General features: G+C 42.1%; 2 protein-coding genes across 2 annotated transcripts; both read left to right on the top strand.

Annotated features, from left to right (window-relative positions):
• Positions 1–1,510: 1,510 nt before the first annotated feature.
• Positions 1,511–8,120, top strand: LOC146021254 (gamma-crystallin 2-like). The gene is made up of 3 exons (XM_083155046.1): positions 1,511–1,519; positions 6,840–7,082; positions 7,845–8,120. Exons 1-3 carry the CDS (start codon positions 1,511–1,513, stop codon positions 8,118–8,120), a joined length of 528 nt encoding a protein of 175 aa, XP_083011172.1.
• A 7,024-nt stretch (positions 8,121–15,144) lies between these two features.
• LOC146019584 (gamma-crystallin 1) lies at positions 15,145–17,146 on the top strand. Its single transcript, XM_083152078.1, has 3 exons — positions 15,145–15,153; positions 15,677–15,919; positions 16,871–17,146. Exons 1-3 carry the CDS (start codon positions 15,145–15,147, stop codon positions 17,144–17,146), a joined length of 528 nt encoding a protein of 175 aa, XP_083008204.1.
• The last annotated feature ends 1,361 nt before the right edge of the window (positions 17,147–18,507 follow it).

The raw sequence follows: 18,507 nt of genomic DNA, 5'->3' as shown, positions 1-18,507 counted from the left end.
ACATGAATTCAACAATCTACAGGCGTTTTTGACAAAACAGATCTGATCAGCATTGAATCGGCGGCAGGTGCTATTTCCCCTGTCTGTCGGAAATAGTGCCCCCGGCATTGACTACCCCCACAGTATGCTACAATGGGCAGCAGCTCATAGTGCAAACAGCCCCCTCCTCAGGATTGTTGTCCTTGCCTAAATAGTGCAATAACTTATAAAAGCACATTGCACATAGAGAATTGTGATAATGTTGTATTCCTACCATATCCTAATGCATCATTCATACATCCGAATAGTCAGACACATGGCCATTAATAATAAAGGATTTAGCCAAACTACTTTAGCAATATAACACTCCCCATTGCTCCCCAGTGTGCTCATATAGTGCCGGGTTCTCATCCGTATTCATCCGAGGACTATGTTACTTCGTACAGCTAGCGGGACTGTGTCCAAATAGCTGAAACAGGGACGGTTGGGAGGCATGTGAACGATGCCATCGGTACAGAAGGGGCCAGCACAAAGCACTTAAATTAGTAACAGCCAATGACTCGCTATCTCTGTAACATTTTGATTTAACATATACAATGAGTGTTAATGGAAAATATAAAATACATGGAAAGCTTAACCCTTTGAGTGCCAAGTGACTTTGGGCCTTATTCTAGTTCACTCTTTCTGACAAAATCCTTCTTAGATGGACAAAACCATGTGCACTGCAGGTGGGGCAGATGTAACTTGTGCAGAGAGAATTAGATTTGGGTGGGGTTTTACTTCGAAGTGAGATCTATGTTGCAGAGTAAAAATAAATCAGCCAGTATTTACCTTGCACAGAAACAAAATAACTCACCCAAATCTAATTCTCTCTGCACATTTTACATCTGCCCCCCTGCAGTGCACATGGTTTTGTCCAGCTAAGAAGGATTTTGTCAGAAAGAGTGAACTAGAATAAGGGCCTTTGACAGAATAGGTGTGAAAATTGCCAAGAAAACATCTGCATTCATCATAACGACCTGTAATGTTAACTTATATAGGAAATATAATCTTGTTTTTACACATTTTATTATTTGAATTTATATAACAAATGTGAGCGACGCTGGGATTTTTAGAGGATATTTTGTGCATCTCTCACAGAGACGTTGGCACTCAAAGGGTTAATGAAAAGTAGTAAATCTAATCTGAGAAATGTTCTATACAGCTTTATTAGGCACCGTGTATATATCTGTAATACTGCAACTACTGTATATAGGACAAACATTTGGCTCACTCCGGACCGGTCGTTCATGTGAGTAATGGGACATATAATTGTCAGCAATGCCAGGAATCTGGGGACATAAGCTTCGGACCCTGGTATACAAAGACAGGACTGTCAGGATGAAAAGATTAAATCAACCGGACAATACTTTTCCCCCGAAGCAGAAAAAAACCTTTTGTCCTCCATTTGCTGATGAAGCGGCGGGCGGTGGTATATATAACAGCGGCTGCCTCTGCTATTGTAGATCACTGAGTCTGTCGCAGAGTCACAATGGGAAAGGTAAGAACAAATGCGTTTAGGATGGACGGACTTGTAGGAACATATAGGGGACACAATACACACTTTAACTGAGTCGTTAGCGCTGCACTGTAACATATTCAAAAATATATGGGGGAGACGTATCAAAGCTCGCAGAGAGATAAAAGAGAGAGATAAAATAACAACCAATCAGCTTCTATCAGTGTTCTAAGACAGCCTGTAACATGGCAGATAGGAGCTGGTCGGCTGGTACTTTATTGCGATCCACTATATCTTTCTGCAAGGATTAGTACATAGACCCACAGTCTGCAAAATGACAGTACATTATGAATATCCCAAGATTTGATACATCTACCCCCCCCCCCCCCTTGTAGTCTGAGTAGTCTGAGTAGACTGTTGCACTCAATGGCAGAAACCTACCTGGACTCACTGCAGTATATCACACAGTAGCATGTGCTGGGCTAAGGGAGACAGGCTGCTACTGTGTCCTTGGTGCCCTCCGGATCCCAGGATACACATTCTACGCCTGCATCTGTATATATATGTATATATATATATATATATATATATATATATATATATATATATATATAAAGTTCGAATTGAAGAGGCACTCGTCAGACTTCGTAAGATGCAATCAAAAGATTTTTATTCCTACATGTTTCGGGACAGATACTCCCGTCGTCAGGGAACTTGGTTCCCTGACGACGGGAGTATCTGTCCCGAAACATGTAGGAATAAAAATCTTTTGATTGCATCTTACGAAGTCTGACGAGTGCCTCTTCAATTCGAACTTTATTTGGGAGTCTGACATCCAAAGTAGGCACCGGAGCATTCCACTATATGACCCAGACGAGTGCCGGATTTACCGTTTGTTATATATATATATATATATATATATATATATATATATATCTCAAAAGAAGACAGGCAGAACTCACGTGTCAGGCGCTGGATGCCATAAGGTGCATCAACATTTCAGTTTTATTTAAAAACTTTCATCAGGATAACATTATTATCTTATCCTGATGAAAGTTTTTAAACAAAACTGAAATGTTGATGCACCTTATGGCATCCAGTGCCTGATATTACTTCTTACTTCAAGATCTGTGAGTGCCGTCTGTCTTCTTTTGCTATATGTGGAACATGGCCCTGTGTTCTTAGGAAAACACCTGGTAACAGTATGGGACTGAGTACGGGTTTCTTTTTGTTTTTACATTATATATATATATATATATATATATATATATATATATATATATATATATATATATATATATATATACAAATCCAATATTCAGCCGCACTCCAGCTTTGAAAAAACAAATATTTAATTTTCTACACAGCAAACAGCAACGTTTCAATACTTAACAGTATTTTCCTCAGGCTGAGCCTGAGGAAAATACTGCTAAGTATTGAAACGTTGCTGTTTGCTGTGTAGAAAATAAAAGATTCGTTTTTTTCAAGGCTGGAGTGCGGCTGAATATTGGATTTGTGTATCGCTGGCTTTTCGTCAGTGGATTGCGGGCACCCGCCAAGCAATCGTTTAAGTGGAGTTGCTGGACCCCCCCTCTGCTCCTATATATATATATATAGAGGTGCTGCAGGTGGCACTCCGGAATCTCCTGATGATGATGAGCAAAAATACTGGTGCCTTCCTAGGAGACGGTCAGATGCTGGCCGCTCGTTATAGAGGAATACTGGGGACGGCGGAACTCAGAAAAAGTAGACACAAGGCGGTTTTGTGGACCGACGTTTCAAAGCCCGCAGGCTTTTTTATCAAGGTGCTGATAGTGAGAACTATCAGCACCTTGATAAAAAAGCCTGCGGGCTTTGAAACGTCGGTCCACAAAACCGCCTTGTGTCTACTTTTTTCTGAGTGCCGCCGCCCCCAGTATTCCTAAATATATATATATATATATATATATATATATATATATATATATATATATATATATAGGAGAGAGATATAGAGAGACAGAGTGTCAGCCCATAGCAAACAGGGCACTAACCAAATCTATTCAGTTGCAGTTGAAAACTTCTTTAATAATGTAACATAATGCTCACATAGAAATAGTCAATGTTTCAATCCTATTGGGGACCATAATCAAAGCATCCAAGGAGAAAGGCAGACTGGCCAATGTCTCCAACATTCCCCTGATATAGGATCTTAGGAGGTTATTCTGATCGGTGCGGCCAAACGTGCGTACGTTCCATATTAGCGTACGCTCTCCGTACGCGGCCGTTGAGGTTAAGTCCACCCACAAATCAGCCGCATACGTACGGGCAGAAACAACGTCGAAGGGGAGTGGCGTACAATTGAGCGTACGCCAACGTACACCGACGGCTCACCCCTTAGACTCCGACAACTGGCGTACAACAGAGCGTACGCCACCGTTTACGGACGTCTCTCGTCCGTCTTCCCACCGACTTCTTGCGGCTATCTGAGCGTACGCCAGCTTGCACGGACGGGTCCCTATTGTTTTCAATGGAAAACTCAGCTTATGTCACCGCTCGTGAGAGTGAGCGTACGTCCGTGCACGCTGGCATACCCTTCACATATATGGACCTGCAAATCTTGCCTTTCAACTATAATTCTGACAATTAATTAATTATTCTAATTGTTATTCAATTATTGTTTTCTATTAACTCAATTGAAGATTGTGTGCAAAATAGTGGGCATGGGCTTAAAACATTGCTGAAACATCCTTTGTAGGTGTTAGATGTGGTTTATGTTATTATATCATAAATACAAAACCTATGTTTGTATTAGAGTGAACACGTTGACACATGTCGACTTGTGTAGATTGAGTGTGCTACTGTGTAAAGTCTATGAAAGCACATAGTGAATGTGTATAACTGTTTAACAAATACCTACCTTAGCATATATAGGCAGGTCTTAAAAAGATTCGTACCTTAAATTAAACAAACCTTTAAATGTCGAGAAGTATAGAAAGATAAGCTTCCAATGTGTTTGAGTGCTGTGTGTAGGCTTGCAGGTAGTGAAATCATGGTTTGGACTTAATAGACTGCAGCATTGCTTATTACATTCAGGTGTATGTGTTTGAGTAGTAATCAGCGTAAATTAGCAAACCCAGGCGCACGCTGGCATGCGGTATCTGTAGGGGTGGTCTGAGGTGGCGGTTGGCGGCCGCCTGTTTTGTGTCCGAAATGAATGGTGCTTTAGCCGATCGTGCGGTAGTAGCACCGTTCATTTTTGGTGCACACCCCCGTGTACGCCCATATTTACGCCCATTTTCCCTCATTATTTCGGCCGCATTGGAGATGGTACGCATGCGCAGATCATTAAAAAACCCGGAACGTACGCGTACGGGCCGGCCGCACCAACCAGAATAAGGCCCTTAATCAGCATAAATCACTTACACCTGTGGCATCTAGTCCATCAGGCTGGAAGTGGGCTGCAGGCCGTTTATCACTCAAGGGAGTTCAGCTCTCTTTGCATAGTGAAACCACCAGTACCCAAACACATAACTAGATCACTCATCCCTCGAGATGTTCCCATCTCGATCTCCAAACAGAGCAACCGCTGCCGGTATTCGGATCCGGTCTCCCGGAAGACCAGTAGCTCCTCTCTCCACTTCCAACTTGCGTTCCACACCTCCAGCTCACCTTGAGCCCCTCAGCCCAATATCTGCATGTTATGTCTATTTAACATAGTACTATACCATTACTAATATTGCATTCCTTATCTATGGAACTCACTAGACTACCGGGTTTATTTAGGCAAGTATAATGGTGTGTAAGTGATCACAGATATGTGGATAAATTCTGTTCATTCAAACGCCCCCATTAATATATATTTTTATAGTCAGAGTCAATAAACTAGTCTGGTACAGAGCAATCAAATCATAAATATGTACATAAAAAACAAAAGGAACCCATAAAAATATATATAAAGGGGGCGTTTGCATGAATAGAATTTATCCACAGCAAGAAAACTGTATTATATAATAGTACTGTATTATATCATAGTATTGTAATATATCATAGTACTGTATTATATCATAGTACTGTATTATATCATAGTATTGTATTATATAATAGTATTGTATTATATCATAGTACTGTATTATATAATAGTATTGTATTATATCATAGTACTGTATTATATCATAGTACTGTATTATATCATAGTATTGTATTTTATCATAGTACTGTATTATATCATAGTATTGTAATATATCATAGTATCGTATTATATCATAGTACTGTATTATATCATAGTATTGCATACTCTATGTTGTGCCTATACAATATAGCAGTGTGTAAATAATCCTCATCTTTGTTCGCTATCATAAGAAAAAAATAGTCATTGTGAATTTCAGTAATTCTCTCTCACACTCTTTCTGCCTATCTACCTCTCCCTTTCCCCCTCTCTCTGTCTGTCTCTATCTCCATTTCCTTCTCTCTCTCTCTCTCTCTCTCTCTCTGTCTCTCTCCCTCCCTCATTCTCTCTCACTCTCTCTCCCTCTCTCTCATTTTCTCTCTCCCTATCTCTCCTTCTGCCTCTCTCCACCCTCTTTCTCTCTCCCTCTCTATCCACCTCTGCCTTCTTCCCATTCTTTCTCTCTGTCCCTATCTTCTCACCCCATCTCTCTCCCTGCTTCTCTCTCTGTCTCTCTCCATTCCCCTCTTTCTTCCACCTCTTTCTCTCGATCTCTCTCCCTCTCTCATATTCTCTCTCTCCCTATATCTCCCTCTATCTCTCTCCACCCTCTTCCTCTCTCCCTCTCTATCCATATCTCCCTTCTACCCACTCTTTTTCTCTGGCCCTATCCTTATCGCCCTATCTCTCTCCCTACTTCTCTCTCTGTCTCTCTATCCATCTCTCTCTTTCAATCCCATTATCTCTCTCCACCTCTCTCCCTCCCACTCTTTTCCTCCTGTCTTTCTCTTTCCCTCTCCCTCTCTCTCCTTCTCTTCCCAACTTTCTCCCTTTCTCTCTCTCTCTATCGATCTCACCCTGCCTTTCTCTCTTTTCCTTTCTCTCCCCCTCTCTGCCCTCCACCCTATTTCTCTATCTCCCTCTCTTTCTCTCCCCCTATATGCCCTCCCCTATTTCTATATCTCGCTCTCTTTCTCTCCCCCTCTCTGCCCACCCCCTCTTTCTCTCTCTCCCTCTCCCTCTCTCTCCCTCTCTTTCTCTCCCCTCTCTGCCCACCACCCTCTCCCTCTCTCTCCCCCACTCTCTCTCTCTCTCTCTCTCTCTCTCTCACTCTCTCTATCCATCTCTCTCTCTATTTATCTCTCTCTTTGACATGTTCAGTGCCAGGCAATAGTAAATCGCAGCTGAATGCAGTTATTTGCTACTTTTCCCCAGATCACATTCTTTGAGGACAAGAACTTCAAGGGGCGCTCCTATGAGTGCAGCAGTGACAACAACGACCTGCACTCTCACTTCACCCGCTGCAACTCCATCAAAGTGGACAATGGCTCTTGGATGATTTATGAGCAAACCAACAACAAAGGCCACCAGTATTTTCTTAAAAAAGGAGAATACCCCGACTACCAGCACTGGATGGGCTTCAATGACACCATCAGTTCCTGCCACATGATTCCTCTGGTCCGTTCCAAAAATATTACGTTCAATAGCCATTGGCCAAAGATGAATACAGTTAATCAAAACCAAATTAAAAAGGGGCAGACTAGATGGGCCAAGTGGTTGTTATCTGCCGTCACATTCTATGTTTCTATAGAGTAGAAATGTTCTTATATATTATTGTTATTATTCATCTATTTCAGGGCCAGTGCAAGCCCTGTCAGCGCCCCAGGCGAAATCCCCCCCCCCCAACTGCTCCCCTCTGCTCCCCTCCGCACCCCTACTGCTCTGACCAGTTTCAGGAAAGGGGGGGTGGATGCGGCTGCCACCGACCTGCTCCATGGCACGGGGCAGGGGGGTGCAGGTGCCGTTTACCACAATCCACGGGGGGCCAGCACTGGGCAGCTACTCCCGACACCACCCCCCTCCTCCCTGCAGCACTGAAGTGGTGGCGGATAGCCCTCCTACCCCCTGTGGCACTGGGCAGCTTCACCTGCGTCCTTACATCCCTCCCTCCTACTCGCAGCACAAACATTTTAATTCATCCACAAACCCCGGAGGAGGAGGGGGGGATGCGGGTGCGGGCAACGCTTAGCTGGCTCTAAGGGTGCTGCACGCTACAGCGGCTGCTGGTTCAAGGATGCAAAGTGCTGCCCTTCAGTGGCCTGATCTATTTTATCTTATTGCATTACAAAATGTTTGTTACAAGACAAATCATTTTCTCACTGATAATTATATCTTCCATTAGGTATATTGAAATGTAACGCATGTTCTTAAACCCTACAGTACACTGGATCTTTCGTGATCAGACTGTACGAGAAGGAAGACTTCCGAGGACAAATGGTCGAGTTCACAGAAGACTGTCCACACGTCTACAAAGACTGCAACTACCAAGACATTCACTCCTGCAATGTTCTGGAAGGTCACTGGATCTTCTACGAGGAACCCAGCTACATAGGACGCCAGTACTACCTGAGACCTGGAGAGTACCGGAGGTTCAGTGACTGGGGCGCATCAAATGCAAGAGTTGGCTCCATTAGAAAAGTTAAAGATTTTCATTAAAAACTTAAAAAAATCTGTATTTTATATTTGAAGTCACTGATAAAATACAGAATCGCATGAACTTTCTCCAAATGGTTTTCTTTCCTAGAAGTAATTGCTTATATCATTATTTATGCACCATTACTAGTTAAAAAAGGTGGGAATCTCATTTCTTGCCCTGCGATAATCTTATATACAGTATGCACCTGCAAACACATATATAAATAAGCATATTAATTATGCCTTAGAATAGTCCACAAATCCCAGTATGCAATAAATAGGCAAACTAAGTATGAATGGATTGTATATTATATAACAAAACTACAGCAACTGTGTTCTTGTTAGCAGGGAGAAAATGACACATTAGTGTAATCTGATATCCAAATTCAGACATGAAGATAACGGTACCATCAAGTCAGGTTTAACGGTGATCTCTACGTCCAATAAACCCAGTGACTTTATGTCATTTTTACTGTATGTATTTCTACAGGCCACTTATCTCCTTCATCTCGGTTCATGACCTCTGTGTTATTAACAGGAAACCGGTATTTGGGGGCAAAAACCTAATGGTTTCTTGGTGTATCAGAAGAAATTCAGGCACGCCCAGGCGTTTATGAGGAGGGTCTGTGACATCACCACCCTTAGACCTACTCAGATTTGCACAGATGGCAAAGTCTCTTCGTGGTTCTTGTAATTGCGTATGGATTTGCGAGTGGATAGTGATTAACAATATATTCACCATTTTGCACCGGGCATTTTTTCTTTCAGTCTGGGTGGTGGCTTGCTCCTTGCAGTCCACTGCAAATCCCCACATTAGCGATCCATGCTGAATTAGGCCTGATAAGCAGAAATATGAGCCCAATCTAAAAAAATATATATTATTTTGTGGAACATGATATTTTAACCAGTCGTAGCTTTTTACGCATTTTTATATTTCGTAGCTTTTCAATTACACAGCTGCATTTCCCAATAACTTCAATATAATCTCTTACATTACATAGGTCTACTAACATCTTCTGATTACTTCATTTTATGAGTCCACTATATAAAGCTATAAAACACAACAGGAGTCAAGTACAACATCGCAGGAACCATAACTGATTTAGGGGCAGATGTACATTATTAAGCCTAGGAAAGAGATAAAGTGGAAATAAAGTAAAAGGTGATAACACACCAGCCAACCAACTCCTAACTGTCATTTTTCAAACATAGCTGATTGGCTGGTGTATTATCACCTTTTACTTTATCTCCCCTTAATGATCCATTCTCACTTTCACTGATAAAGTACCAGTCAATCAGCTCATAATGGGCATTATTCCAACACATTCATGACAGTAAGGAGCGTATAGAAGGTACTGTACTTATCTGTGACCACATTACCTCTCTCCAAGACTTGGTATTGTACATAGACCCCTTGGTGAGTAAGAATTTCTTCCAGCCTTGTTCTTTGAGTCAATAAGATGGATACTACTGGATGGTTGAGGACAGTTTTGTATAGACACCATGGGCTGGACTTAATTTTACTCGAGTATGGGCATCCGTGATGGTGCCGAACAAACTAAGTTTTTTTTTAAAGGGGCAGTTATTTACAAGGACTGGTTTTGCCATGTGAATGATTGCCCCTTTAAAAAAAAATCGCATAGTTCATCCGGCATTCCCTACTCCCAGACTCGCACCACATTATATCCCGCCCAAGATCTTAAAGAAAAAATAGTATTCTGGAAAAACTTTTTGGACAAAGAGTGTAACTGTGGGTTGTACTCTTAGTTACTACTAATGTTCAATGAAATCCCTTACATTATATAGGCACAAACAAGCTACCACCATAAAAGTATCTACTAACTTTTGGTAACAAATTAATTTTGGCAATTGAAGAATACAAGATATAAAAAAAACAACCAAGGTTAAGGGGTCAGGACCTATTATAAATAAAGTAGACCCATTACAGAATGCCGGTGCCGCATGGTCCATGAATTGGTTAGTAATAACGAATCAGTACTACGCCATTGGTGTGGACGTATTGGGTTAGTTGGAGCTTGTTTAAGCATACGGACACAGGTAGGACCATATTGTTTTGTGAATAGATTTAGCAATACCATTGTTCAATACAATAAAAAGAAAATACTTATTTGCTATTTGGATGAATGGGGAAGATTTGCCAAAGGCAATATGGGTGAAAATGTAATGAACCTTGATTATGGTAATACTGCTATTATCGTGTCATTCTACCAGTCTAGGGATCCAGCTAGTACGGACCCACTTCATCTGGGACTTGGGCACTCTAATTAGAAGATATTTATGGATAAGGACCACTAGTCTTCTATGTTTGGTGGCACCATTGGCACATGGGTTGTATTGAAATTCTCAGGCCCAAAGAATCTTGTCAGTAGAGCCAGTCAGAGTAGACCTCATGGGGCAATGGTATAGCTCACAGACAATGTCTAGGTAGACAGACAGTTATAAAGTCAGCATTGACAAAATGTCGACAGCAGTGGCAGTACCAGACGAAGGGCCACAATAAAGTTCAAAATTCAAATAGGAGAGGAGTCCCTCAACTGCCACAAACTGCTATTCCAAATTGACTCACTGGCAGTGGAATTGACTCCCCTTTTTGAATTTGTAACTGTGCTTCAGACCCTCCTCTGGAGTCTCCTTTAGTCAACGGTCAACAGGTCAACTTTGTTAAATGTCAAGAGTGGCAAATGGTTCACACATGAAAGGTCTTTCAGGTTTTTCTGTTGTTAGTGTCAACACCTCAGCACATGGACTCCCAATAAGTGCTGGTCATGGTTTGGGCCATGTGCCTCACTGTGATATGGTCAGCACAGTTCTCATTCCCATTCGGAGTCCATGTGGATGGTAAAGCATAAAAAAGTCTAAGTAAATTTGAAAAAAATTTAAAAAATTCATGTTGACACTACTGACATAGAAAGGTCTGCATATAAGATATGGAAAGCAGGAATAATACTGGACTTATGCAGCACTTAGGATCCTTTCCACAGTCTGGTACATATTAATTCTCTCCCTAATGCTCTAGTGTGGCTCTATCATCTCAGCATCTTCCTTCCCTCTCTGTCTACACCGGGCTCACACTGGTTCCCTTCCCCTACACAGTAGACTTAGAACATCTCACAACTGACAGTTCTCTCCACAATACATATCGGAATTGGCGGCAGTTGAAAAACCGATGCCAGGATCCCGACCGGCAAGCCACAACACAGAGGCCGGAATCCAGACATTAGTTGAGATGCTGACACTGGAATCATGAAAGCTGGCAAAATCATAGTATGCTGGGGTGTCATAGCAATGGAACAGGGTGGGGGTTTTAGGGTTAGGCAGTTAGGAACAAAGGGGCAGTTAGGGATGGGAAGAAGGAAGGTTAGGGTTAGGCTGAATGAGGTAGTTAGGATTATGAACTAAAAAGGGGGTTATGGTTAGACACATTTGGGAGGTATGGTGTATAGTTGACCTACATATGGTCCATCCAATATCCCAGAACCGTATAAACGTATCCACCATTCCATGGTGTGCAGAATATAAACAACTAGTAAGCCCACTCAAATTAAAAGTTTTGAACGCTAGTCTGCTACCTTGTGATTGCCTCTGTGTTTGTGCATGTGTGAGAGAGAACAAGATGTAGTTTCACTCGCTGCCAACTGATGGCAGTGTTTCATAGACATACAAATGGCTACTATACATATATAGATGAAAAATAAACAGCATCATGGCCCGGAGGAGGCCGTATCGAGATTGACAACAGCAGCACCGAATAGTATGATATTTGATGAGCAGTGTTCTTAGAGGTGTATTTTGTAAATACCTCTCATTATCCGCAGTGTCGCTAAGAAGAGCCTGCCCTATATGTAGGGAAAGGGAAACCCGTGCAAGCCAAGTTCTACAGTAGATCTGACAGCTTTGGCCAGAGTGGTCAGGACACTTCCATAGCATGTGCCAGAAGACCCTATCAGTTGAACAGTACTTGGAACAAACTGAGTTACAGTAGATCAGAGACCCATCCCATTTGAAGATACAGGGGTAAATTTACTAAGCCGGCCGTATACGTCTGATCCCCGTCCAAACAGGCATGAACAGGATCGGCCCTATATGACCCAAAAATACATATGAAGAATATGACAAATTTACAAAGCTGTTGTATTCTCATCATTTGTATTTTCCAATGTCGTACCCATTCACATTCGTATCCATTAGTATACATATTTGGCGGGTCCCAGGCCAGGCTGACCAGTCACGGGGTTTATTGCTTTGGCCGGGGGAACTTGTATAAAAAGCTGTGGCATTACACTACTGGCTGTTTGGGCCCAGTGCTGGTTGTCAAATACAGGGGAACCCTATTAAGTTTGTCCCCCGAATTTTGGGAACCAGGACTGGCCCTTGATCCTGGTACTGGGTTTAGAAATACAGGGGTACCGTAATTTTGTCCCTCAAATTTCTAAAACCAGGACAGGCTCTTTGAGCCCAGGGCTGGTTATAGCCGGGGGAGGGCACTACATGCCATTTTTTTTTAATTCTGTGAAACCTGCACGGATCTGACTGATCTTACTGATCTGACTGATCTGTCTAATATGACTGATATGACTGATATGGTGAATCTGATTTATATGACTGATATGATGGCTCTGACTGATACTGTATGATGAATCTGACTGATATGACTGAATTGACAAATCTGACTTATATGACTGATATGACTGATCTGACTTATATGTTGAATCTGACTGATATGACTGATACTGTACAATGAATGTGACTGACTGATCTGACTGATATGACTGATCTGACTGATCTGACTGATATGATGAATATGACTGATCTGCCTGATACTGTTTGATGAATCTTATTGATATAACTGATAGTATTGATCGGACTGATATGATGATTCTGACTAATATGACGGATCTGACTGATCTGACTAATCTGACTGATATGATTAATCTGACTGATATGACTGATGTAACTGATATGAGGGATCTGACTGATACTGTATGTTGAATCTGAATGATATGACTGATATGACTGATCTTACTGATATGACTGATCTGTCTGATATGACTGATCTGTCTGATCTGACTGATCTGACTGATATGATGAATCTGTCTGATATGACTGATATGACGGATCTGACTGATACTGTATGATGTATATGAAGTATATGTTTACTGATATCTTCATGTATGTTGGGTGGAAATATAGGGCCTGAGTCAGTCCTGATCGCATGGCTGCCAATTTTTGGAACCCTGCAATCAGGTGTATGCCTCCCCGCCAGAGTGGGATCCTGCCCTGTGCAAGCCTGTGATTTGCTTAGCACGGCCTGCAAAAAGTACTGTAGCTGGATTAGTGATTAGCAGCAAATCCAATCACAGCCACTTACCATGTTGTGATTTCCCAGTGTGCGCAGTCTGTGCATAACCCAGGACTTACTCAGTGGCTTCGATAGAGACAGGCTGATTGGGCCCAGAGCTGATGTCACATGACTTTGCCTCAAATTACTGCGTTTTCCCTGACACTCCCAGAAAACGTCCGGTTACCACCCTCAAGCGCTGTCTTTCTGCCAATCAACTTGCGTACAGCCAGCAATTTAAAAAATGTGCAGGATTTCATCACAGGACGACCTCGCACATGCATACTACATTTACAAAGGAGAAAGTCCTAACAGAACTCTCAAAACTGAAATCAATGGGGGCAGGTGGGATACATCCAAGGATACTAAAATAGCTGGTAAAACCATTAACAGAATTATTCAAACAGTCAATAGCTACTGGAGTAATCCCAGAGGACTGCAAAATAGCAAATGTAGTCACACTGCACAAAAGTGGAAGAAAGGAAGACCAGTAAGCCCGACCAGAAAGCCATCAGTAGTAGTAGAGAAATTGATGGAAACACTCTTAAAACAAAGAGTTGTAGAATATCTCAAAACCAGGAATTTACAGGATCCGAAACAGCATGGGTTTACTGGGGGAAGATCATGTCAAACAAACCTTGTTGACTTTTTTGTCTGGGTGACTAAAGTAATAGATCAAGGAGGGCTGTAGATGTAGCTTATCTAGACGTTAGTAAGGCTTTTGACACTGTCCCACATCGCAGACTGTTAAATAAACTTGAAAGCTTGGGATTGGATTCTAAAAGAGAGTTGTAGTAAATGGAGTGAAAACACAGACACAGGAGGCAAAGGTTACCAGTGGAGTACCCCAGGGATCTGTACATGGATCCTTACTTTTAATATCTTTATTGGTGATATTGCAAATGGAAGTGAAGGTAAAATGTGGTAGATACACCAGGAGGGGTAAAACCAATGATTGATGATCTAGGTCAGTGGTTCCCAACCCTGGTCCTCAAGTACCCTCAACAGTGCATGTTTTCCAAGTCACCCAGCAGGTGCACTCATTATTCAGACACATTTTAAAAGATCCACAGGTAGAGCTAATTATGTCACCTGTGATTCTGTGTGGAGAACTGGAAAACGTGCACTGTTGGGGGTACTTGAGGACCAGGGTTGGGAACCACTGATCTAGGTAGATTAGAGGAATGGTCAAGAGCATGGCAACCACAGTTTAATGCCAAAAAATGAGGAAGAAGTCACTTTTGTGCAGCATTACGTTATTTTTTGCTGCACCTCCAGTGCACCGTATTTAATAACATTTCAGAGAATTCATTCTCTTCATGCAATAAAGTTCTTGTACTGTAATAGCTGCAATTCAACCAAACCTGAATTCACTGTAATTTCCATTCTCTGCACCTTCCTGCAGTATTTTGGAGGGGAAAGAAGACCCATCACGTGCCCCTAACTCTGCTGATTATGGATTTACTGACACCAGTGTGGGCCCGTGATCACTAAACGCTGACTGAGAGGTGTGAAAAAGACTGAACATTCTCGGCCCCGGTATAGAGGGAAATACTATAGATTGTTTGTACTAAGCGACATTTCTATTGTGTTAGCTATGCAGATCCAGCAATTGGAACGGTATATAAGGGCTGCTGTGTGTATCATCCCACAGTACCCAGGCTATAGTGCAGACACTCCAGGAAAATGGGCAAGGTAACCAATGGCTGTATTTGTTTATTTATAACACGATGACAATGTGATACAATTAATGTTCCATTTCCTGTTCTGAATTCTGCTTTGTATACACTATTAATCTTCATATTAAGCAGAAAGGTGACCTACAGTATAAAGGTATCTGGGCCCGGAACATTTATGTCATCATACAGATAATAAAGAGAAAAGTCTAATATTTCAGTCAAATCAAGAAAAAGTAGGATTTTGTGGCATAGTACAGGACAGGTACATCTTTTGCCAACACATAACTAATTAATAAGTGTTAATCATCCAAAGCCTTAATCAGTGTAATTAACATACACTGCATGATTAACTCTTTGTAGTCACCTGTTGTTACAACATCCACAGAACAAACACAAAAAGGCAGCAGTTTTATTTAATCTGGAATTTACTTCATTGTTTCCGCTCATCGCTGGTTCCAGATTTTACCATTTCTTCTTTATTTTTAACATAGTTATTATTTTATTGCTCAATACATCTCAATAATATCTGGTCATTTCAGATCATCTTTTACGAGGACAAGAACTTTCAGGGCCGCTCCCACGAGTGCAGCTCTGACTGTTCCGACCTGCACTCCTACTTCAGCCGCTGCAACTCCATCCGGGTGGAGAATGGAAACTGGATGCTGTACGAGCGCCCCAACTACAGCGGGCACCAATACTTCCTGAGGAGGGGAGAGTACCCCGACTTCCAGCAGTGGCTGGGGTTCAATGACTCCATTAGGTCCTGCCGCATCATTCCCCAGGTAGAGATTCTTTTTATCTAACCTGAAAATGAAAAGTATATTAGTGTTTTTAGAGAATGATGTTGTGACACAGTAAGAGTGGAGTCACGGTGAGGTTAGACCGTCATTAGTTGTCTACAGCGCACATAGGTCAACCGGGGATACTGTTCCTATGGTTCTCAATAAAGTTCTCCATCATCTAGCTCTGCCTTCAGGACCATTGTACGTACCGGCTGTGCAATTTGGCACGTTTTGGAAAATCGGTTAAAATGTGGCAACATGTAATCGGTCGAGTTTGATGCCTCATTTTCCTTTGAGCTAGATTTGAACCCTTAGAATTTTAGGGACTTCCCTGATGAGGTTACCTGGACATGGTGGGTAAGCCCATATCCCTGGCCAAAATGATGCAATAAAACTCTATTTATGACAAAATTGAATGGAATAGTACAATTTGCTGACAATGCAACAGTAGTTGGTCTGATTACTGGTGGGGACAAAGTAAGAGGTGGAGCTCCTTGCTAAATGGTGGAAATCAAATAAGTTGTCTTTAAATAATGATAGATGTTAGGAGATACACCTGAGTCCTTATACTGGAATAGAGACATAGATAGTCAGTGGATTTACGTTTGCAGGAGTGGAACTTACTGATGATTTATTGTGGTATTCGCCCATTTTATTTGTAATTGAGAAGGAACGTCTGAGGGCATTAGGTTTACAAGGTGATTCTTACAAGTTTTTATTGCATTGTAATCAAGAGTTGCTATTACAGTGAGGTACAGGAATTCAATTTTGTTCTGACTGTGAATCTAGTATCATAGTCATTGTGGTTAACGCTTCTCAGGGAACCATTGACCAATCTTTGCACAAGTTGGAGGACATTTTTGTTTGGAGAAACTTATTAAAGTCAAATAAGATCATTGTTGATCCTTACTTTCCTAATTCACTAATAATATGTTTGATGTTTACTCTCAGCATCGTGGAACCTTCAGGTTGAGGATCTATGAGAGGGAAGAATTCAGAGGCCAGATGATGGAGTTCTCAGAAGACTGTCCACAAGTCCATGAAGAATTTAATTACCATGATATCAACTCCACCAATGTTCTTGAGGGACACTGGATCTTCTATGAGCAGCCCAACTACAGGGGACGTCAGTACTACCTGAGACCCGGAGAGTACCGGAGGTTCACCGAGTGGGGAGCCGTCACCCCTAGAGTTGGCTCCTTCAGAAGAGTTCAGGAATTGTTTTGAAAACATTTAGCATAAAATGCATGTTAATAAATAAATTAAAACTTAATAAAATAATAAATATAATAAAAAAAAACATTTGATGTTAAAATTTCATAACTACACTCTTGGGGAAGAGGAAATTGGGAATACCTGTGCACAAGCAAAATAGTTGACAATTGTGTAAGTCAAAGGTAATCCACAATGTTTGATTACAGTTGAGTTGATCTCAAACAAGTGTCTCGCGGGTAGGTTCTTTGTTTGCATTTCATATGCTCCAAAACAGAAGAGCGTGGCCAGCGTACAGGAAAGGAATATATTCTCCTTTGCTTTCACTTTCCTTAGGATAAATGAAGAGCTGGAAAGTCAACCTCGTTCTTTGTCTTGTAATGAAATTCACATACACCTTCCAGTTGCCATCTTGTGGGAAAATATATTATCTTTGAGCGCATCTACCAATATAATAACAGCATTGCATCTCACAAAGCTGACCCATCGGGGACGTTGCAAGGTTTCTAGGCGCCCTATGCAACATTTTCTCCACCACCCATCCTCAATGCATAATGTGCCACACAGCAGTGCTCCCAATTTATGATATACCACACAGCAGTCTCTGCGTGGCATATCATCGCCTACCGAGGCTAGCGCCTGACGCTGTTCGGGTTGCCCAGATGCCCGGTGCCCAACCAATGACGTTTATTGCAGTGGACCCAGAAGTACCTGCCCGTTGTGTCTCGCTACCCTGACCAGGCCTGCAGCCAGTATGGAGAGGACAGCTACTATTAACTATTAGGTTATGACTTTGGGCACGATTCAGACCTGATCGATGGGCTGTGAGTGCTCGGAGACCAGCGTTCAGGTAAACGCTGCCCCACAGGAGTGAAATCCCACCCATGTGCACGGATGCAAATGTGATCGCAGCCATGTGAAGAGGGGGTAATTCAACCATCAATGAATTTCCCCCACCATCCTGTGTAGCGCTGCTTAAGCTGAGATTTACTCAGCACTGCGATTGCTGTGAGTAGATCGGGACCGTTGATGACATCAGCGTCCCTCCTAACCGACCACTTTCTGGCGCACTCCCAGAAAACACAGACATTATGTCCCCAAATGCCGGGCGCCTGTCAATCAACTTGTAAACATCTAGCAATGGGCAGCTATTGCTGGCTGTGATCGCAAGGATGCTCACGCATGTGCACTGCATATCAAGCGCATGCACTCAGCGATCAGGTCTGAATCAGCCCCTTTGTAGATGCGCTTCTCTGATTGAGACAGCGAGTGCCCATTTTCTGCCTTCTATAAACTTTGCCATAGCTAGAAACACGTCTTAATGTCTTGTATCAGTAACAGCTTCCTACAGCACTCGCTGGTTCTGGTGCCATGAG

Source organism: Crinia signifera, chromosome 7 (genome assembly GCF_055691185.1).
Source record: "Crinia signifera chromosome 7, ASM5569118v1, whole genome shotgun sequence".
Taxonomy (NCBI): Eukaryota; Metazoa; Chordata; class Amphibia; order Anura; family Myobatrachidae; genus Crinia; species Crinia signifera.
This window is presented reverse-complemented; position numbering and strand designations above follow the sequence as displayed.